Source organism: Anolis carolinensis, chromosome 1 (assembly GCF_035594765.1).
Source record: "Anolis carolinensis isolate JA03-04 chromosome 1, rAnoCar3.1.pri, whole genome shotgun sequence".
NCBI lineage: Eukaryota > Metazoa > Chordata > Lepidosauria > Squamata > Dactyloidae > Anolis > Anolis carolinensis.
In genome coordinates, this window is record NC_085841.1 from 76161364 (window position 1) to 76185453 (window position 24090).

Below are 24090 nucleotides of genomic sequence, written 5' to 3' on the forward strand. Positions count from 1 at the left end.
TTCCACTACAGGGATCTTCAAAATTAACTATTTCCTTTTTCTTATATAAATTACATTCAAATTTGAAAGTATAAAATTATTTATGGACAATGAAGAGAGCAAATCACTTCATGATTGATCAGAGGATAACTAAGCTGGTCCTCATAATTTGCTTATCAATGAATTCAGTAAATGGTTAAATAAATACAATTTTAGCTTGATTATAAGGTCTCTCGTAGCCAAGATATTAACTGAAATTAGCCAAGTACCTGGGAAATACATGAGCCCAACAGCTTATTAACGTGAGCTCATTCTGTCCCTAAGATGTTCAAAAGTGTTCAAAAGTAACCTCTGTTTCTATTTAACTATCATGTAATTATCTTTATTAGACCCAACAATAAACAATCAAAATGCTAAGTGCTCTTATGAAACCAGTATTTCTTCATGGGGAGATGAGGTTAAAAGTAGTATTATTACTCAACCTCTCCCTACTGCATTTTTCAAAAATATAGTTGGAGAAACTGCTTTTAAAAGTTAGTGTGTGCCCCCCTTTTGATTGTTCTAATAAAATGTACAGTTGGCCTGCCACATCCACGTATTCAACCATCCGTGGCTTGAAAATACAAAAGATAAGTTTTGATCTTGCCATTTTATATAAGGAACACCATTTTACTACATCATTATATAGAATGGGAATTGAACAACCCTGACTTTTGGTATACATGAGAGGGTGGTGGTGGTCCTGGAACCAAACCTCAATGAATACGAAGGCCCACTATACAGTCCTACATGTTGTGATTTCTTTTATGTTCAAGACGACATTCATATGATTAAATAATGATGGAACCACCATATAGTCTTCCCTTGCTATCCAGATTCAACCACCCATGGCTTGAAAATAATCCAAAATATTTATTTCCAAAAAGCAAAGCTTGTATTTGCTATTTTTGAAAGGACACAATTTTACTAGGCCATTGTATATAGTGGAATTTGAGTATCCATGGATTTTGGTATCCATGGTTGTGTTTCTCTAGCCAGCCCCTACCCTGTTTCCCCTAAAATAAGACATCCCCAGAAAATAAGACCTAGTAGAAGTTTTGCTGAATTACTAAATATAAGGCCTCCCCCGAAAGTAAGACCTAGCAAAGTTTTTGTTTGGAAGCATGTCCGCCAAACAGAACACCAGAGCATGCAGGATCGGTAAATGTACCTACCATAGAGTGTTGTACATGGAAATATTGGTAGTAACAAGAAATTCTTGATAGGATTCACAGTTTGTCTGGTTATGCTGGTTTGTGATGACAACTGTACAGTATATAATAAATGTTCTTTTTTTGTTCAACAATAAATGTGAATTCTTCTTCATGGAAAAATAAGACATCCCCTGAAAATAAGACCTAGAACATCTTTGGGAGCAAAAATTAACGTAAGACAGTCTTATTTTCGGGGAAATACCGTAGCTAATACCGAAGAACCACTATGTTATCTAAGCTTGCCTTCACTAGGATTCAGATTCTTTTGCTTCATTAAACTAGTTATGAATCGGATAGAGTATATTTTATCAATCTTAAAAGCTACATCTGAATCAATTAGGTATCTTCATTATAACAAAAATGTACATTTATCTCTCAAAACATCCATATTTTTCTATACCTTTTGTAATCTTTTGTAAGTTAAACTTTCAAAATAACTTATCCTCTCAAGAGGAAGGTTCTCATGGTCCTTTTGTTACTAGTTTTTTTTTTAAAAAAAGATTAGCATGTACAAGGAAGCAGTTGCTGTGCTAAACTGGTGTCTGTCAACTGTAATGCACTGGATGAGGGCAAACAAATTGGAGCTTAATCCAGACAAGACAGAGATACTCCTAGTCAGTCGGAAGACAGATCTGGGAATAGGAAGTCAAGCCTGTGTTAGATGCTTTTGCAGTAAAGGCTAGTGCGCCAACTGTGCCCGTTCTTGGAGAAGTCAGATCTGGCCACAGTGGGACATGCCTTGGTTTCATCCCTATAATGCACTCTACATGGGGCTGCCTTTGAAAATTGCTTGGGAGTTTCAGTTGGTCCAAAGAGCAGCAGCCAGACTAACGGGCTGGGTACAGGGAGCGGACAACTCTGTTGCGACAGCTCCACTGGCTGCCAACATGTTTCCAAGCACAATTCAAAGTGCGTATTGAACTACTTTTTCTGTCAAATTTGTTGTATAACACGATACTTTGGTGCTTAATTTGTAAAATCATAACCTAATTTGATGTTTAATGGGCTTTTCCTTAATTTCTCCGTATTATCCAACATATTCGCTTATCCAACGTTCTGCCGCCTGTTTACGTTGGATAAGCGAGACTCTACTGTACATTCAACTTAAGAACAAACCTACAAAACCCATCTTGTTCATAACTTGGGGACTGCCTGTATTTAGTTATACTCATAATAATGCCTTAATTTGGGAACCCAATCTGGTACACACACAAGATATAAATCAAACAGAGAAATAGATGGAGTATGTGTATGTAAATGGAGTAGATATACAGCAGAGTCTCACTTATCCAACATAAACGGGCCGGCAGAATGTTGGATAAGCAAATATGCTGGATAATGAGGCATTAAGGAAAAGCCTATTAAACATCAAATTAAGTTATGATTTTACAAATGAAGCACCAAAACATGTTATACAACAAATTTGACAGAAAAAGTAGTTCAATACGCAGTAATGCTATGTAGTAATTACTGTATTTACAAATTTAGCACCAAAATATCACGATGTATTGAAAACATTGACTACAAAAAAATGCGTTGGATAATCCAGAATGTTGGATAAGCGAGTGTTGGATAAGTGAGACTCTACTGTACCACCATTAAGCTTGCAAATGCCCTATCTGTTCTGTATTTTCTGTAATTCCTCCAGGAAGCGATAATCCAGATGTTTTAATGCCCTTCCTGATTGAGAATGAAGTAAAGTTCCAATACTTATATACACATAATGATCTGAACTTTCTTTTTTTAAGGGTACTGTAGATTTATTAATTATTGATTAGCCCTTAGGCCATATCACTATACCGAATCATACAACAAAGCTTGATACAACTGAATAAAACTATGTGGTAAGTTAAATGAGACACAGTAAAAAGTATGATAAAATAGAGTAGTCTCACTTATCCAACATAAACAGGCCCAGCAGAATGTTGGATAAGTGAAAATGTCGGATAATGAGGGATTAAGAAAAAGCCTATTAAAGGTCAAATTATGCTATGATTTTACCAATGAAGCACAAAAACATGTTTTACAACATGTCTGCAACTTGTTTGGGAGTGTGGCTGCACTTGTGTTGTTAATGGATGTGTTGGTCTGCTGCGCATTGCTGCCTAGAGAAACAGCTGTGGATCCAGGCAGGAGGCAGACTGCATTTGATAAAACAGAATGTTAGATAAGTGAGGGTTGGATAAGCGAGACTCTACTGTATATACATATTTTCCTATCCTCCCTACAATTTATTTCCCAAAAAGGTACTGTTAATGAGGTCGCATGATTACTTAAATCACAGTTCCTTTCTTCCTTGCTAAACAGCAATTTCAAGCAATCCGAATGCAGCGTAAATTCTAAAACATAACAAAACACTGAAGTACAATGTGTCACTCAGAACTGTATACTTCAGCCTGAATTTTTTCTAATCCACTACACTTATAATGAGGTCATTGTAACTAAGGCAGAACAAAGGTTTGTAGAGAGGAGCCTACATAACACACTTATTCTCAAGTTTAATAATAACTGCACTTATTACTTTTATATATCATGACATTCTGAAACTAAAGGAGCAATACACTTTCCTTGGGAAATACCTTTCCTTGATAATAAACAACACAACAAAATTTCCAACTGGCTATCATAGTTAAATGTATAAAGAAAGCGCAATATTTTTATTCAAACCAAATTTTATTAAGAAATCAAAGCTGCAATTTTATACACACTGAAATAATTCATTAAGTTCAACACAGCTTACTCTCAATAATGAAAGACTGCATTTTAAGTAAAATATCCTAGGCTTTCTCTTAGTAATATTACAAAACAAAAGTAAACTCTAATATTGTCCATGGCTGAAGGCAGACGGGCAACCCAAAAATGCCCTGCTTAATCCCCTAACAGAAAGCAATGCAGTGGGCTAGTACAGATTCAGTTATTTACAAATAATCTGTATATCTATTTCAAAATATTTATCCAGTGAGAAAGCAAATTATACACTCTAACTAATTTTATATGAACTTAGAGGGTCTCCTTAAATTGGGCTGCCTGAACAAATATGTTCTGCATCCCCCAACAATTAGAATAGTTCATACAGTAATTCTTTAAAATCTTAAGTAACAGGCCTCCAATTACTCACAACCCTTTCCAGCTTAATTCTAATCATTTTGGGGGTTATAGCACTGTTTCAGATTAGGTTGATACCCTTGGTACTATGGTTGTTATTTTTAAACCTCATTATGTTTCAAGACTCTCTAAACTTCCATTGAGACACACACAAAGTAAATATTTTGGACTAGAATCTAACGCTGCTTTACATCAGAAACATGTAAACATCAAACATTTCAACAGAAAGTAAGCTAAGTGCACATAACTGCCCACAGACTGTAGTCTACGGTTGGCATTAACAACAAAGCCACATTCTGCATTAGTTTCCATTCTGCAAACTAATTAGAACATGAATGAAGACACTGGCTTAGATTTGTTTCCAATTTAATACCATATTCAAAACTTTTCTCATTTAACAACTGAAATCTCTCAAAGATGGAGGTTGTATTACCTGTTCCTCTAACAATCTTACTGCATACTATGAACAAAGTTTAAACAGCCCTCATGAAAAATACTTTTAACAAACAATGATAGGGAACAAAAAGCAAGTGAAATATCTCTTATCCAGAAATCAAAATTCTTTACAAATTGTCCAAATGGATGGCTGAGCTGGGTCAACTTCATTTCATGCACAAAATTGCTAAAAGTAGTGCTTTAAGGTTTTATTTAATTACTTTTAGGCTATATACATAGGATGTAAATGAAATATAAACCATTTTAATGCTTAGACTTGATCCCATCTCTATACATGTATTCCAAATCCTAAAAGAGTAATAATTATATTCATTTGTATTATACTTTTATCTCTTCGACTGAGATGCAAAGTGTCTCACAACATTAACAAACAATGCAATTTAAAACTTACAACATATAAGCATTTAAAGAGAATTAAACATACAAACCAGTTAAAATACCTTTAAAGCCGTTAAAATGGTTAAAATAATATTGACATACTGAATATTTTAAACAATATTGTTGTTTTAATTGTGCACCGCTTTGTGCCTCAATCAGATAGAAAGCAATATACAAATAGCAAAATACAAATAAATATTTTATATCAAGTTTTAATCAGTTTTATCATTTATTAATATTAAATTATACTTTAATTTTTGTTTGTTTTTTGGGTTTCTGAAATTGTATTGTATCAGTTTTACTGTAAGTTACCTTGCCCCCCCCCTTCTACAATGCTATATAAAATCCAGATTATCTGCTTTGAACTGGATTATATGGCAGTGTGGACTCAGATATTGTGGGTTATCTGCTTTGATGTGTATTTTTATGGCAGTGTAGAAGGGGCCTGCGCGCTTTCACACAGCCATATAACCCAGAATATCAAGGCAGATATCCCACAATATCTGAGTCCACACTGCCATATAATCCAGTTCAAAGCAGATAATATAGGATTTTTTCAGCTATGTGGAAGGAGCTTGGGGCTTTTTTAAAAGAAATAAATATTAATAAATATATACTAATAATAATAACCATGGCCCAGTAACGCCTGACTCGCTCAGGGGTTCAGAATCAAAACACTTCTGGTCCCAAGCATTTCGCATAAGGGATACCCATCGTGGCTCATGGAGGCTGAGGAAGATTTGCAACTCAGCCCAATGTTTGTTTTGGCCACCTCGTGGCGGCTTCCCCCTCCCCTCTTTCTCCTTCCCGGCACTAACAAGAACTAAGTGCACGGAGCGATGGCTGGAAGGCGCCGTCCTCACTTTCCGCAGGGCCCGGCTTGTTCTGGTGCCGGTGAGGCCTGTGCGCGGCGCGGTAAGAGGCGGAGGAAGGCAGGCGGGCTCCTGCTCCCTCCTCCTCCCCCTCCTCCTGCTCCTCGTCGCCGCCTCGCCTCCCCTCCCCCTCCTCTCTCTCTCTCCCCGGCGGGGGCTCCTCTCGCTACAGCTTCTCGGTCATGTGACCCTAACGTAACCGGACAGGAAAAGCCGCCGCCACTGCTGCTGCTGCTGCCGCCGCCGCCGCGCTGTCTCCGTTGTTGGCGCTGCTGCTGCGTGTGGAGGAGGAGGAGGCGAGCGCGCGAGCCAGGTGAGCACTTATCCCTTTCCTTATCTATATCCCAAGATCAAGGGGGTGGGCGAGAAGGCCCCACAGCAATGCCGCCGCATCAAACCCACCCATTGTGCAGGCGGCAGGGCCCAGCCGAGGCCCTCGCTCCCTGAGGGAAGCCTCGACTAACCGACAAAGGAACGGCCTCGAGGAAAGGCGAGGGCCTGGTCGTGTGTGGGGGCGCTGAAGGACCTACGGCTCTCTTGACCTCCCAAATACCATGTTTGAAACCCCCTCCCCCACCTTCCTGCCTTCCCCGCCCCCCTTTCTCTGTCTCACCCGCGGCGGCAGCAACAGCCCGGCCTCAAAGGAGGAGGCGGGTGGGGGAGGGGCGGGCGTTGAGGAGGCAGCCGCGCGGAGCGGAAAGGGAGGGGGAGGGAGGGAGAGCGCGAGGGAGGGAAGGGAAAGGGGGGGGGCTGGGGGTGGGCGGCTCCGTCTGCGTCTCCTCAGCTGCCGAGGCGGCCCTGGCGACAGCAGCAGCGGCGGTTTCCCAGCTCTCGCGCGCCTTCAGCTCGCTCTCGCGCCGCCTTGGAACTTACGTCGCCTCGCGCCGCCGCCGCCGCCGTCACTCCTGCCTACGCCCCGCCCCCTTTATCTGTGTATGAGGACTGGAAGGCGCGTGCGTTGCGTAAAGGAGGGAGGGATTTTGCGCGCGCGGGCACGTGGTGGCGCCACCGCGTCGCGCCTGCAAAGGGGAGGGAAGGGGAGGGGCTGTGGCTGAGAGAGAGATTGAGAGCCAGCCGGTGGCGGCAGGAGCGCTAGCCTACTTAGCTCGTGCGGCCGGCCCCTATTGGCTAGATGTATAAGCCAATAGAAAACGCCGGCGGATTATACTCCGCGTGATACACCGAAGCAAGTTTCCTGTCCTCTCTTCCTATTGGTTGCTCTTGGCCTTCCCTCCCCCCTCTGCCCGCGGCCCTGTGCCTGCCTCAGTTTTCACCCAAGCACGAGTTTGAGGGCAGGCTTTTGAGGGGAGTCGGTGCTCTCAGCTGCAGTGGCAGCCATGTCACTGGACACAGCATATTATTTAAGAACATAGAAATGTTGGACCACTCTTAACAACTCTGTCAGACTACACAGAAAAGCCATTGAAATCCACAAGCATTTGGATAATTACAAGAGGAAGGAGGAAACCATAAAAATGAACAAAATCAGGCTACCAGTACTGAAAAAAATAAACTCTAAAATCAGGACAGTGAATAAAGAGCAACATTTATAAAACGGGAATTCCAAACACGAATCAATCAGGGCCAGTTAACACCTCCCAACAAAGTCCCCAGGCAGTAAACAGCCAGACTTTATATATAATACAATTGTTTAAAAAAATTATATACCATACTATCTGCCCAAAGGGACTCAGGGTGGTTTCCAACATAGGTAACGCATTCAGTTACCAACACAAAACATACAACACAACCATAATAAAACATCAACATAATTACTATTAGCACAACATATTTAAGTTAAAACCAGTGCTAAGCCATTGGGTGAGATTCAGCTACCAGTGGACAAAATTCCAGAATGGGCCTATACAACTATGAGAGGCTAGGCCAGGGCTAGTGCAGCAAAGTGACGTAGAGATGGGGGTGGGTAAAGTGCAAACTGGTGGCCAGGACAGAGCCTGGGTTACTTGGTCTCAAGGCCTGTTTAGCAGCTATAAGAGGGTTAGACTAGTGCAACGATGTATCAGGGAAGTGGGTAAAGTGCAAGCAGGATCCTCACTGGTGGCCAGGGTAGAGACTGTAAAATAATCATCTTCAAAGGCCCGCTGGAACCACCAGGTTTTCAGGTCACGGTGGAAGGAGGATAGTGATGGGACTTGCCTTATCTCCTTGTGGAGGGCGTTCCAAAGGCGAGGGGCCACCACCAAGAAGGCCCTCTCCCTCATTCCCACCAACCACACTTGAGACGGTGGAGGGAGTGAGAGGAGAGTCTCCCCGGAAGATCTAAGAGACCGTGCTGGTATATAGGGGGAGATGCGATTGTGGAGATAGGCGGGGCCCAAACCGTTGAAACTGAAAGGCATTCAATGCTAATCAAGGTGGCCAATTAAAACATTCACACTTGCCTCAAAGAGACAATAATTCTTTCTCCCACCCTGAACATTCCACAGATATAAACCCCACTTGACTAGTTTCCAACAAACCTCACAATCTCTGAGAAAGCCTACCATAGATGCAGGCGAAAGGTCAGGAGAAAATTTGTATAGAACATGGCCATACAGCCCAGAAAACACAGCAACTCAGTGATCCCGGTCATAAATGCCTTTGACAACACAGCCATTTCACTCTCAGCCTTTGAGCTGAAATGATTTTCAATTTCCCCTTAAATGATGGGTGGCCTTACCTGATGCATTAACATGCCTTGAGGTGTTGTACATGTTGAAACTGCAGTATTCCTTGACCTCCAACATCTGAAACACCATGCTTTTTAAAAACAATCTTTTACAGATTATTAAGCTCTGCCCATGTTTCAGTCTTGATTCACTTTCACTGTATTCGGTGGGCCCTGGGCAGGAGGTCACATGTACGTTTTATTCAAAACTTTGTTCTAAAAAGCTCCTGAAGTTTATAAATATGGGATTCTTGAAAAACATATCCCGAGGCCTATGTGGCAATATGTCTTCACAGGACCAGACAAAAACACCTATCCACTAGGGTTTGGTTCCAAGGCCCACCACGGCCACCCAAATCCATGAATGCCCAACTCCCATCATATACAATGGCATAGTAAAATGATGTCCCCTCTTTTAAAAAAAACAAGATTGGTTTTTGAATTTTTTTAACAAAATTTGTGCTGAAAGTGTTTTTGTCTGGTCTTGTGAAGACATATTGCCACATAGGCATCGAGATATGTTTTTCAGGAATCCCACATATTTATAAACTTTTTAGAACAAAGTTTTGAACAAAATGTAGATGTGACCTCCTGCCTGTTACAGTTATGGATTCATGTGCCATGTATATTTTGAACATTTATTCCATTGAAATACAATTGCTTAGGTCTAAAGCCAATTGTCAATTCCAACTATGGGAGACCATTGAAACAGCCAATCTGCTGTTTGGGATTGACAGGTGGATTTAGTGATCTGTTTGAACAAACCATGTACACTTGGACATTCCTGGGCCTATCAATTTTATTGGTGGTGGGATTTACCTCACGTGAGGATTTTAAACAGATTTTAGTTGACCACTTCACAAGGAAGCTTTAGTAGTGCCTTTCTGTATGGCAGAGGGTTGGTCTAGATGCCTTTTGGGGATCATTTTCAGTTCTTGCCAAAATACAAGTTGAATGTCCAGATCCTTTATTATATTGAAGGGATTTCAATTTCATCGGTTTTGTTTGCTTTACAGATTTTAAAAGATGGATTTAGCAAACCATGGACTTATTCTGCTTCAGCAGCTCAACGCTCAGAGGGAATTTGGTTTCCTTTGTGACTGCACAGTTGCAATTGGCGATGTCTACTTCAAGGCACACAAGTCTGTCCTCGCTGCTTTTTCAAACTATTTCAAAATGCTATTTGTACATCAAAGCAGGTAATTATAAGCCTATTTTTTCTTTTTTTAAAAGAGGTAATAGATATAGAATAGACAAGGAATGACTAAGTGTTAAGACAATCCTGTGTAATTGTCCATCTAGTAACATACCTTCCATCTTATTCCACAAATTAGTTGTGCCAACTGTAATTTAACTCCTAGGTACTTCACTGCAAAATTTAGAGCAATTCATTGTGGATCCAGTTCAACGACTGTAGACCATAACTTTCCAAACATTTCATTTTGGGGACACACTTTTCAGATATGCATTATTCTGTGACATAGTAATTTATTTTTAATAGCAAACTGAAAGTTAAACCAACCCCCTATAAGAGATACGGACACATACATGAAGTGTAATAATGAAATGAAGAAAGACACATCTCATGAAAACCTTTTACTTATATAATTTTAAAATATATTATTTGTAAGGTAATAACATTTTCAAGTTTTTTGTCATTTCTCATTATGTTTGTGTAACACACTGCAACCAACACACTAACGTGTCATGACAGGCAGTTTGGAAAGCTCTGCTGTAGACTGTTTTATTTGAAATTATAGTCTGTTTGCAGCTTTTAAACTAATTTATAAATCCACAGTAGCAGTGCGAACAGTAGCTTGAGATGATGACATTTGCCTGAGAGAGCAGACAAGGCAAGACCTTCTTCCCTGTGCAGCTCTATACCCTTCACTTCTGGCTCTTCCTCTCAGAAAAGGAGTTTAGTGGCTGCATTTTCTTTCTGCTGTTCCACCATTGTGAATAAAAATACTTTACTTCTGGTACAGTTCCCAGAGTGTGGTCTACAAAAAATGGTTTGGAAGGTGCTCAGATGTGTTAATTCTGCAGTCTTCTGAAAGTTTCTTTGTCTATCAGTTTATCAGATGTATAGCCCAGATTTTATGCTATTGAATATATGTAAGATCTACTTTAAGGATCCCATAGCCAATTCAACTGACGTTTGTGGGGAAAGAGTATATGAGCCTGAGGTCCACTTCTGTACTCACCACTACTAACTAAGCATAGTGAATTCAAATAGCAAACAAAGAGGTATGAAATTGGAGAAATACAGTAGGTTCCTTATCACACTAGAGCTGAAAGCGTAGGCAGCAGGCATGTAGCCCCGGGGCGGGGGGGGGGGGGGGCTTGAGGGGCTTCAGCCCCCCCCCTCGAAATTCTCATGGTGGTCCGCGAGAAGGCCTTAGATTTATTATTTAAACTGTTATGTTTATTCATATCATGATCTAATCACCATACTCAACATATCCCATATGCATGGGGGTATTGGGATAACTATACAAAAGGTTTGCTAGGGTAGACCTTCTCCCGCTCAGACTCAGCTCCCCCCCTCCCCCCCGGGAACCAAAATCCCAGCCCCTCCCAAAACAAAATCCTGGCTATGGGCCTGGTAGGCAGAGTATGCATTCCATCTGAAATCCCGTGGCTGCCTCCTTCCTGCAGAATTCTGAGGCTTGTAGTTTAGTGAGACCCAGGACCTCTCTGGCTGAGCATTTTAAAGGCCCCTTCCCTAAGCTACAAGCCCCAGAATTCTGCAGGAGGCAGCCACAACATTTCAGATAGGATACATACACTTTCCCTACTCTTTCAGCTGTAGTGTGATACCAGCCTAATGCATGAAAAATGTGTGGTACTGCATCTTATGGTTTATGAACCAGTAGGTTTTTCTCCTGTCTGCTATAATGTTCCTTCCTGATACCAACTTTAGTACAAATTGCTTGTTATGCCATTTGCTAACATCTAAAAACACAAAGAAGCATTATTACTATTTTTCCAAAGTATCAGTAGTACTTAATACAATTTGAAATATTTGTACAGTAGTCCTAGTGCAGAGGATTGAATTAGATGGCCCTTGTGGTCTCTTCCAGCTATATGATCTGATTCTACTTTTCCTGTGAAATATGCTTAGAAATGGCTTGGTGGGCCTTACTCCCATTTAAGTGTGTATAGACTTGCAACCATGCATACTTACATTATTATAGTTTTGCATGAATTTAACCTTTTTCCTAATTGTTCAAAATTTATTTCAGTGAATGTGTCCGTTTGAAGGCAACTGATATTCAGCCAGATATTTTCAGCTATCTCTTGCATTTGATGTACACTGGGAAGATGGCGCCTCAGCTCATCGATCCAGTTCGCTTAGAACAAGGAATAAAGTTTCTGCATGCATACCCACTGATTCAAGAGGCTAGTCTTGCTAGCCAAGGTAACTTTGCACATGCAGAACAAGTTTTTCCTCTGGCATCTTCATTATATGGGATTCAGATTGCAGATCACCAGGCAAAAAATCCCACAAAGGCAGCCACAGCGACTGACAAACCTGCTCGAGAGCCAAGGCCACAGCCGAGAGCAAGCCAAGAACAGGTGCATGAAGCTGCCCAGTTACCCGCAGCAGCTCTGCCTCAAGTGCCCCAGACAAATATGGCCACTTCTGACCAGCTGCAGCCTTCGCTGTCTCCAGAATTGCCATCTGCTCCTTCTCAACCTTCTCCCCCAGGAGATGAAAATAACATGGAGGCCTCTTCTTCGGATGATCAGCCTACTTCCCTCACAATAGCCCATGTTAAACCAAGCATTATGAAAAAGAATGGAAGCTTCCCCAAGTACTATGCTTGTCACCTCTGTGGTCGACGGTTCAATTTGCGAAGCAGTTTGCGTGAGCACCTCCAGATTCACACTGGAGTGCCCTTCACGTCTAGCCAGCATGGCGAAAGTAGTGTTCCCTTGTCTCTTTGTAATAACATACCTGATAAAGATGCAATGGAAGTGGGAGAAACGGGTATGATCAGTGACAGTGAGCTGCAGCAGATATCAGATTCACCAATTATTGACGGGCAGCAACAGGCAGAAACACCGCCCCCTTCTGATATTGCCGACATAGACAACTTGGAGCAGGCAGATCAAGAAAGGGAGGTCAAAAGGCGAAAATATGAATGTTCCATTTGTGGCCGTAAATTCATCCAGAAAAGCCATTGGAGAGAACATATGTACATACATACCGGCAAGCCTTTCAAGTGTAGCACCTGTGACAAAAGTTTCTGCCGGGCCAATCAAGCTGCTCGGCATGTATGTCTAAACCAAAGCATGGACACCTACACAATGGTGGACAAGCAGACTCTGGAGCTGTGTACTTTTGAGGAGGGCAACCAGATGGACAACATGTTGGTTCAGACTAATAAACCCTATAAATGCAACCTATGTGACAAAACATTTTCCACCCCTAATGAAGTTGTCAAACATTCGTGCCAAAATCAGAACTCTGTCTTTACACTAGAAGAGGACAGATCTATTCTGCTTGGTGGTGGGGATACTGAAACCACAGAGAGTGACCATTCTGTCTTAGACTCCATAAAAAAAGAACAGGAAGCAGTGTTGTTGGACTAACTCTGATACAGAAGTGATTTTTTTTTAAAAAAAAAAACTAAAAAAATTGTTTTATTCTTTTTTTTTTTTTTTACTTAACCTATCCTTCCCTTCATCCAACCATAACTATACTGACATGAAAGAAAGTCTCGTTCTTGCCCTTGTTTCCCAGCAAAAACACAAAATTAATAAAGATTATCATATGCAAATACAATAATGTATAACGGTAACCCAGCTAACTGATCTGTAATGCTAAGAATGCATTTGTATAAGATTAGCCAGTTTTAAGGTCAAATATATGTTTGAATGCAATAATATGCAAGGTAAACAAAGACAGAAAGGAAACAAAACACAGCTTTATCGAAGTACAAGTATTTTTCTTTGATTACAAATACTTTTTAGAGGAAAATTAGTTGGAGATACAGAATGCTAATGAGATGTGTATTTCTCATTTTACAAAAACTTTGAAATTCACTTAACGAAAATGATACTTTTTAATGCACAAGATTTTTGTCAAGTGTTTATTCCAGGTAATGTCATTGACATGACCATTCAAAAAGTGCATTGCTATAGCTATGAAGCCAGCACACTGACTTGTTATTAAATCCCATTGACAGCAGTAAGACTTAAACCTCCATGTAAATGTGCTCAGGATCAACTTTGACTAAAATAGCAGTAATAATGTGATGGCAATCATTTTGTATGTATAAAAATGTGTTTGCGTGTTTGTTCTTCAGGTAAATGCAGGTAAATGTATGCACGCACCCTTCCTAATCAAGCTGGCCACCAATTCTTAAAAACTGAACTTAACCAATTTATTCTTTTAACAATAATATGTAAATTGATCCTGGGTGTATGCATTTTATGCTCCTGCTGCAGATGGGGCTGAAATGTACTGTCATCCAAAACAGTGGAAGAAATTGGATTTCAGAAAAATTGTACATAGCTAGCAGGAGAAACAGATTTGATTCTTTCTGGAATCATAGAAAAATAACAAAATAGATTTTAAAACAGCTATCTGAGTTTACCTGATGAACCTGTATGAATTAATAGAAAGAGAATCTGGTCTTAATATTTAACTACTGGTATCATTTTATAACTGAAAGGAAAATGTATCATGGTTGGTTTTCTTGTAATAGCGCAACATTGAATGGGAAACTGTCCTTTGTGTTCCATTAGTTTATGTGCCACCTAGGCAACATATACAAAAAGGACACATAGTGGACAGAACAAATTTTAAATCAAGTTTCTGATTTTTGGATTTCTTTTTTATATATAAATATCAGAATATTTTCCAGTAGTATTTAAAAAACCCAAAGTTGACATGAATAATTTGTAGTAGTGGGGAAAATTCAACGAGAGGATCCACCCCACCAAAAATGCAGGAAGTGTTTTGATGCGGAAGAGATAGGCAGATACGGTTCTGCTTTTGTATACATGTTTTATTTGAATATCACCCTATTTTGTGTCTAGTTATGTTCTCCAGTTTGTATGTTTTATACATTATTTCACAAAATAAAAATGGTATAAAATCAAGTATCTCTGTTGAGTCAAAGGTGAAGAACTACATATGTGCTACTATACATGTGTGTCAGATATTTTACATTTAGTCTCAAACTCTCATCCTGAGGCAAGAAGTTTCTTGAACTAGTTTAGGTGGCTTATTCAGAGCTATGGCAGCAGCTACAAGTGACGATGGAATAACTGAAGCCCTCTGCTGCTCAGCAATATGGGGCAAGAATATTTATAATGCAGGACTCCTTGGGCAGATTTTTGGAGCCATACAGCCCTTGATGCATCCTGAGGGCAGAAAGTTGGTGCCTGGAATTTTCCTACACCTGCCAATAAAGACACAATCATGACATATATCAAAGATGTCACACAACAAATGGCTGGTAGAATGAGGATTGTAAAAGATACATTTTCAGTCTGTGAAAATGTAGCTGTGCCTATTGACATGCGGAGGAGGAAAGATTCTTCAGTAGGAATCTCTTACTGAAAGGGCCTATTTGTGTCCCTGCCAAGGCAAAATTTGTAGTTGGTGGACTGCAGTGATCATACATGCAGGAAATACACCAGTCCCCCAAGTTTTAAGTAAAGATCTCTATTTAGTGAGAAAGAGAAGAAAATCAGAGACTGGAATTCAGTTTCTTTCCCAAAAGTCTCTGTTCCTACTCTTCATTTCATTTTCATCTGCATGGATAGATGGAAGAAATGTAAAACATCTCTACATCAGGATCCAGATTTTTTCAAAATGATTGCTAGAATAAAACCCAGCATATTTTTAAGCAAACTGGATGATTAAGGATCTTTTAGATCCGTTTTACCATGATACCTTACATTTTTAAATGTTTTATCAACATGATCTTAGCTATATTTTATTTACATTGTAAGCTGCTTTGGGTTCCTTGTTGGGAAAAAGATGCAAAATAAAATAACTGCAGGGTTGGTGGCTCCTAGGCCAATCCGAACAATGGATGTATTTTACTCCCGAGGAGCCATCCAAAACCCGTACCTATCTAGAAATTTAATATCCTGCTGTCGCTTTTAAGTTGGTATCCAAACACATGAGGCAAGAGCATGTGCTATACCTTTGGCCACTATTTTCTCAGAGGATCCAGCATAGCTCCGTGATCTGAGTATAGAACTAGAACTGGAATCCCCACTCAGCGATGGACTCACCAGAAATGTTGGGCAAGTGGTATGATTTGCACCTATCTGGATCCTATTGCATTCTATCATATGCCCACAACCCTATAAGTATGTTTTATTTCTAATGCTTTAGTATCATTCAGCACCTGCTAATCTGAAGAATAACAGATTGCTTATCTGTAACTGTTGTTCTTCAGGTGGTCTTCTGTGAATTCACATAGATGGGATTCTCTGCTTCTATACCAAGGATGGGCAAACTTTGGTCATTTGGGAGTTCTGAACTTCAACTCAATTATGGGAGTTGAAAGTCCAAAACACCTGGAGGGCCAATGTTTGCCTGTGCCTGACCATCTTCCCAAACTTCTAGAGCTAGATCTCTTTGGCCGAGGGCCCACCTTCCTCTGAAGCACATGAGGTTAGTACAGTTCCTGCTCAGATCTCATCAGATTCATGTCCTCCAGAACAGCCAATAACCAAGAAAAATGAGCATAACAATAGAGGGAAGGCAGGTGGCTGTATCAGTTCACAAACAACCACTTGAAAAACAATTTTTTTGTAGTCTCTATGGCTGAAACATATGGAAGATTAACACACTAGACACCTGGATTGAATGTGAGCAGAGGCGGTTCAACCACCAGGCCAACTAGGCAGTTGCCTGTGGCGCCATCTTGTTGGGGCCGCCATCAAGGCAACTCCTGTCTCCTGCAGCCTGCCTCTGCAAGGTATTGAACTGCTTTTTCTGTTGATTTGTTGTAAAACATTATGTTTTAGTGCTTAATTTGTAAAATCTTAATGTAATTTGATTTGATAGGCTTTTCCTTAATCCCTCCTTATTATCAAGCATTTTCGCTTATCCAACACTTTTATTTTTCAATGATTGGTTTGGGGGGGGGGGGGGGGTGCCAAAATTCTGTTTGCCTACACTTGAAAAATACCTAGGGCCGGCTCTGAATGTGAGAAAATCTTTGTGACAATGGAAGTACATACAAGCCAAACAATACATCTGTAGTGGTTTACAAGTTTTGTGGTTGAGCTTAAGGAGCTATTTGATAGATGGGCACACTAAGAATGCAGATAAAAATTACATTCTATGTTAACTTCCTCAGCCTATTCTAACAATGAATGGATTTATTCTAGTTGTCAAGAAACAGAACATCTTTGTGTGGTGTATGTCTTGGAGTGACTCTTCTTCAGACAGTTTTGTCAGATATGAGCTTATCAACATGGAAGTGAGTCGATTGGCAGAAGGGAAGGCTGACATTTCCAGGAAACTTATTTTAATTATTATAAGTTCAACATTTTCACCTAGGATTGCACTTTCGCCAATTTTTAAAAATAATTATGTGCATGTTTTTCTATGTTGAACCATCAGAATGCAAAGGTGTCACCCAATATGAACAATTTTGGATTGTAGTGTATTTGGGATTTTGAAATTCCAGATAAGGAATGTTCAGCCTATACTGTCAGTATCCTTATATTACTTACCAACAACAATTTATTGATTAGCCAGTTGGCCTTATCAAGAACAGACAGTACAAACACAACATACAACATACATCTAGTTTACATAAAATAAAATATAGATATACAGGTATATGCCAGCTTGGTGCCAATGTAGCTTAGCCATAGATATATGCATCAACTATCCTTGTCTCCCATACACTGCACCCCAATCTGATCTATGTACTCCGATCTCCTTTTAGCAGCTTTAAACAAATACTGGGCCACTTTTGTTGTCAGAATGGGGTTATATTATTTACCTGAAAAATAGGACAGAAAGTAACTTGAGTTACATAGGCATTTCAAGAGGCATCGTATGCCCCACTTCTACCAGTTAGTAAGCAACCTTTGCTTTATAGCAAAGAATACAGTAGAGTCTCACTTATCCAACATAAACGGGCCGGCCGAATGTTGGATAAGTGAAAATGTTGAATAATGAGGGATTAAGGAAAAGCTTATTAAACATCAAATTACTTTATGATTTTACAAATTAAGCACCAAAATATCATGTTTTACAAGTTTGCAACTTCTTTGGGAGTGTGGCTGCACTTGTGTTGTTGGTGGGCGTGTTGGCCAGCTGAGTGTTGCTGCCTAGAGAAACAGCTGTGGATCTGGGCAGGAAGCAGACTGTGTTGGATAATACAGAACGTTGGATAAGCAGAGGTTGGATAAGCAAGACTCTACTGTACTACTAATTGCCTGGCTCTTATTGTTTTCTTTTTCAGATCTTGCATGTTACTTTTAAGGAGTGCAGTAATCTACTGAAGCCTCCCATAATTGAGCAATTGATAGAAAGATGTCCTTGGACTCAAGAGCATTATACTGTCAATGTTAGGTTATGGATGACTTCATTCATATGCCATTATGTTTCTTCCTCACAGAAGTAACTCTGTAAACTCTCCCCCCACCCAGCTATACTGTGTAAAAAGTATAAACAAAAACAAAGATGTCATGAAGAAATAATTGTTCACTTGATCCTAAATGTGCATACTTAAAAGCATATTCCCTGGTCTTTATACAATTTTGGAGGAACTCTGCTTAAACACTGAACCTATCAGTGTGACTACACAGAAGCTACAAGGAGCAATATATGACTATAAGAAAAACACAAAAAGCATGAATTGTCTTTGTATTTTATTTAGTCCATGAAAATCTACCTTAAAAACATAGAAAATCAAAATATCAGTTAATCCAATACAATGGATTAGAAGAAACTGCAAAAGCTTGGAGTTGTGGCACAAGCTAACATTTGCAGCATTGTCTGAGTATTCTGAGGCCAAAGCAATACACTGTAATAAAGCAGTATCTGTGAATGGAGACATGCTCCTTGCACCAATTCTGTTGGTGCCTTTATTTTGAAACAGGTCTGTTACAAGAAGGAATATTGGTTATTTGATTTGTGTTTGCATTGCTTCAAAAGGCCCTAGGATCAAAACTTTTTTAAAAACAAAAACAAAGAAAGAACTAAGTACTTGTTCTCCAACTTCTAGCCAATAATAATTTACATTGTGATTACTAGATTGTATTTAAATGACGTTTAGTTAACTTTACATATTTATTAACAGCCTTGGAGCTATAAAGATCACAACCAGGATTACATAGCCATGCTGTTCTCTGTTTATCAGTACTATTATTTAGCTCGTTGCAGCTATTGTAATATGGCTTTCTGCACACGGATTACAGTTCATATAAATACTGATATGTCAGCAGTGTAACAGGGCTCTAAAATTCACATTTTATGGCTGCCAAATACAAGATAAACCTTCAGCTGGAGTCCACTAGGCCACAAAAAGGAATTGTATGGAGCACCTGTTAAGAGAGCAATTTGAAAGTGGTGGGTCACATACGAGCAGAGCCCATGAATCTGAAAGACTTGTTATAAAAACATAACAGACTCATGGAAATCATATAAGGAATGGATACTAGGGCTGCCCTCTTGGCTTTTAAGTCATGTTGATAGGCCTTGCCTACAGAAGTTCAGATGTTAGCTGGTGGCTATGCCTCAACAAATACAGACATCTCCCCAAAAGGGTCCTGATGCTGGGGTCCTAATGGCACAGCAACGCACATTCAGGACTCTCCTCCATAAAGGGCTATAAGATGACATAGAAATGTCCATGGCCAGGGCCAACAATATGCCTAATGTCAGTGATGAAGCAAAGAGGCAAGACTCTATTGCATATTACTAGTCTGACACCTGCCTCAAGTGAGCAATGTGTGAAGTGAGCAACCTTAACATTTGGCAATCAGAACAAACTTTGAAGTTTATAGACAAAATCAGGAAGCTGCCTCTAGAAAGAATGAAAGAAAAAAAAAGCTTTCCTACATCATTGTGGGACACACATATTCCTAAAACTTTTCACATTTTTACATTATAGACACACACATGAGATATTTCTAACTGATTCACAAACAAGTTCCTACCTGTGATTTCCCCCTATGTTTTGGGCAGAAGCAGACTACACTACATTTTAACCTCCAAATTTCTTACTAAGTTTCCAACTTGCACTAAACACACTGAACTTTCTCACAAACTGATTCATACTATGATGGCAGGACAAGTGCTCGGAAGGAGACATATGCTAATTCTTGTACACTGAGTGCTTTTCATGGAAATCTATTTGTTGTTGAGCAGCTCAAATGTTGTAATAGAGAAGAGACTTTGTGAGCTACTCTTCAAGTGGATGGAGTTTTGAGTTTTTTTCTACCCATCATATCTTACATGACCTCAAAACCTGATCCTAATCAGAGTAAATTAAGCTTTCAATACTAGATTGCACAAAATAGTTGGAGTAGTGAAGGTGAAGTCTACTTTGGAGAACCCTTGTAAGGCAATACTTACTGTTGCCAGACTTGCAATTGAAAGAATTGTTTTCTCTTTAAATCAGCCAATTAAGTTGGTGAAGTGGGAAGTAATAATTTGTCACTGCTGCTACACAGGAACACAGAGGTGATGGGAAGATATATCCATCCCAGTGGACATTAGGAAACTGAGGAAGTGCCAGCAGTGATAATCACTACTTGGCCAATTAATCATTGGTGTATCCTCTTCCTATCTCCAGCAGTGATTTCTCATAAAGCAAAAAGACCACTTTCCTCCTGATCTTACTACTATTCTGAATCTTGTCCTAATAACCTGGCCTCAGTGATCAATTTGAAAGCAGAAAAATACTCCTGCTTATCACTCTGCTTACCACTCTGACAACTCATAAAAAGAAAACACTTCTATAATTACACCGAAATAATTTAGTGACCTTTTGTAATGATAATTCCAATCAGCAATGGTATGGAAACAATAGTTGTAAACGTGTGCTAAGAAAATGGCTTATATTTTCTTATAAGCATGTGATTTTTTAAACATTTTTAAAACACAACTTTATATGATAAAATGAATTAATCTCTTAAACTGTTCTATTTTCTTGATGTTCAAAGAAACTCTGTTACCAAGCTGTTCAAAAGGGTTTTTAAAATCACTTGAGATGTTCACAAATCAGGTACTTCATCACAGAACTGCACACTGTACTATGCTAAAAAGGTTGCATTTTATTATAGCTGCAATTTATTAGCAAAGGTGTTTCAGATATTATGTAATATGAGTTTAAGAAACTCACATCTCTTTATATTTTATTTGAGAGAAGACAAATGTCAGCCAAATGTTATCCAAAACAACAAAATGTGAAAAGCAACCAGTAGATGGTGCAATCACATCAGTGATGTTTTTCTTTCATTACTCATGGTGCAGCCCCTAAAAGAAGATATTCATTTGGTTCATTCACTTCATTTTCAAATAAATTACTATACAGATAAGGCAAGAAAACTGCTGGGCCATGTGACAGGCTCAGCTGAATAGGTGGAGACAAAAAGTGCAATAGAACTTCACCTGCTAGACATGCTTTGTGTCTAGAAGATCAAATACTAAATGTTTTGAACATTTTAAATTACTATTCAGTTATTTAGCATTTCAAGCCTGCCCAGAATTATGAGCAATCTAAACTGACCTGTACTAATAACTGCCATTTTATATTGAAACTTTGCCTTTGCTCAAAGCCCCCTAATTCTTGTTATGTTAAAAAAATAATTAAAAGTGCAAAGCTAAGTATAAGCTAAGTCTTTTATTAAAATCACTTTTCAGAAATCACAATTTACTAAATGTACATAGGGATAATGAAACACTCTTTCCTAACAAGGGGATAAAAACACAGAGTAGACATAATCCTTTGCTCATCAAACCTTTTTTTAAAGAACTCATTGTATGTAGGTATTGTCCAGGAACAAAATATTAAACTTTTTAATGGAATCATTTTATATTTTTCTTGATAGGTTAAAAACAGCTCACCATTTTGCCTAAGGGGTGATATAATTTCTTTCACTGAATTATATCTCAAGGCTGATGAATAGTCTGATGTGGTCACTTATTTGTTTGACTGTAAAACTTCTCCCATTCCCTCAGGTGACTTTTTTAAAAAAAGACTCAGCCTTAAAAACTGCACTCAAATATAGACTCAGGCAGGATAAAGAACCACTGGGTTGAATCTAGCTTCTTTTCAGCTGGTTTCTCAATCACAGAAGGAAGAGGCAGATAACTTTGCAATTCCTCTTTCCCTAAAATATCCAGTGTCGTTCGCTTTGCTCTCTGGAATATATTTTGAGAGAGCACAAAAGACGGTAGGAGGAGAAAACTAACAAAGAGTATCCCCCTCCCAAGGAATCTTTACATCTATGGAAGGTGTAACCTGGATCCAACTAATGTTAACTATTCTGTATAAGCACACACCAATCTCTACTTGAATGTAGTCCAAAGGTTTCCAACACAAATAACAGAAGCAGCACCATGCTTACAGAACATGAAAAGAGATGAATATGTTGGCATCAGTGCTCCAATGACTTCTGGGTATAGTTTTTATGGAAGTAAAGCCAAATACAGTATTAAGCACTGGTTCTCTCATCCTTCCAGTGGATCCAATACAAAGCATTTGTAAGAGTATTAGTATCCATCTGTAGCTATTTGTCACTCGCTCACAGTATTTTCCTACAATTATAGGGCAAGAAAGATGAGAAATAGTTTCTTTCTGTCCACATATAGAGGAAACATACATGAATATCAGATATTGCTTGAAGATATACATATAAATACATGAAGAATTACAATCCAGTTTTTGGAAGCATTGATAAAAAGAGGAAGCTTAAAAAACAGCGACTTCTTTCCCAAGTTAAGTTATGGATGTAATTTTCATCAATACATAACACTTCCTGCCTACCCACACCCATCCCTCTACCACCAAACAAAACAAAAAGCAAAAAGGAAGTAAGGAAGTGTTAGGGATCAAAAGAAAAAGGAGGTGACTCAGGCTCCTGACGGCACTTCAGGATTGTCAGGTGGCTTTCTTAGAATAACACCAGGAAGCAGTGGTCTGTTCTCACTGATCAAAATCATTATTTTTCAGCCAGTTCAGAGGAACCCATCTTCTTCTGATGCCTTCTTTGGGAACTAGTCCCTTCAAGCATAAGACACAGATTTCCATGCAACTGTGAAAAGAGAAGAAAAAAATAAGAAAAGATTTGCTTCGGAACCTCTTAGCCAGGGCAACGGTGGTATTAAGACATTAATCGCAAAGTGAGCAAATCACCACACCAACACCTCTTCTAAACATAACTTTAATGTATAACATTTAAAAACTTTAATCCAAAATAAAAAGAAGTAAGTGTTGTTGTATGTATTCCGGGCTGTATGGCCATGTTCCAGAAGTATTCTCTCCTGACGTTTCGCCCACATCTATGGCAGGCATCCTCAGAGGTTGTGTAACACTGTTTGATGCTTAGCCTTATTGAAGCTGAGCAGAATTTAACCAGCTCAAGCTTGTGCTTAAAGCAGCTGAGACTGTCTTGTGCCACCACTTTTGGAGCAATGAGCCAGTGTAGTGTAGTTGCTTGTATATCAGACTATGATTCTGAAGACCAGAGTATGAATCCACACTTCACCATGGGAACCTACTGGATGACCTTGGGCAAGTCACACTTTCTCACCCTCTGGATGAATCTTGCAGAAGAAACTTGTTGCTGCTGTGTGCCTTCCAATCGTTTCCATTTTTCATTCCTGTAAATTGTAAACAACAATTGGGCCACACAGTTTACAGAAAACCTACACACACAGATAGATACCTTCATAAAAACAACCATCACCCAAGTCAAAAAAGAAGCACAATCAAAGCCCTGACAGACAGTGCACAAAGAATCTGCGAACCTCACCTCCTCTAAGGTGAACTAAACCACCTAAACTGGGCTCTACAGGCCAATGAATACTCCACCACAGACATCAGAAGAACCGCAAGGCCAAGAACAAGCCATGAGCGTCAAGACAAAGATCCACCCAGAGGAAAGGTGTTCTTACCATACATCAAGGAAACCACTGACCGCATAGGCAAACTGATGAAGAAGCACAACATACAAACTATCTACAGACCCACAAAGAAAATCCAACAAATGCTACAGTCAGCGAAAGATAAGAGGGATCCTCTCTCCTCTGCAGGAGTCTACCAGATACCATGCAGCTGTGGACAAGTATACATAGGGACCACCAAACGTAGCGCCCAAACAAGAGTCAAAGATCATGAAAGGCACTGCAGACTAATTCAACCAGAGAAATCAGCCA

The 24090-nt window shown here is 39.5% G+C and overlaps 2 protein-coding genes across 3 annotated transcripts in view; one reads left to right on the forward strand and one right to left on the reverse strand.

Moving 5' to 3' along the window:
* The first annotated feature begins 5788 nt into the window (after window positions 1–5788).
* On the forward strand, window positions 5789–14825 carry zbtb2 (zinc finger and BTB domain containing 2). Its single transcript, XM_062977358.1, has 3 exons — window positions 5789–6356; window positions 9728–9910; window positions 11957–14825. Exons 2-3 carry the CDS (start codon window positions 9738–9740, stop codon window positions 13308–13310), a joined length of 1527 nt encoding a protein of 508 aa, XP_062833428.1. The 5' UTR covers window positions 5789–6356; window positions 9728–9737; the 3' UTR covers window positions 13311–14825.
* Window positions 14826–18562: 3737 nt separating this feature from the next.
* akap12 (A-kinase anchoring protein 12) overlaps window positions 18563–24090 on the reverse strand; it is a 102090-nt gene continuing 96562 nt past the window's right edge. For both annotated transcript variants that reach the window (XM_003224686.4, XM_008116677.3), the window contains one exon: window positions 18563–22967. The gene's annotated coding sequence lies outside the window, so the exon portion shown is untranslated. The remainder of the gene's footprint in view (window positions 22968–24090) is intronic.

What these genes read in the sequence shown, in the direction of transcription:
- zbtb2 (XM_062977358.1), top strand. Translation starts at nt 9,738, where the DNA reads ATGGATTTAGCAAACCATGGACTTATTCTGCTTCAGCAGCTCAACGCT. An exon ending in CTATTTGTACATCAAAGCAG is followed by an intron (nt 9,911 to 11,956) that starts GTAATTATAAGC and finishes AATTTATTTCAG; the next exon opens with TGAATGTGTCCGTTTGAAGG.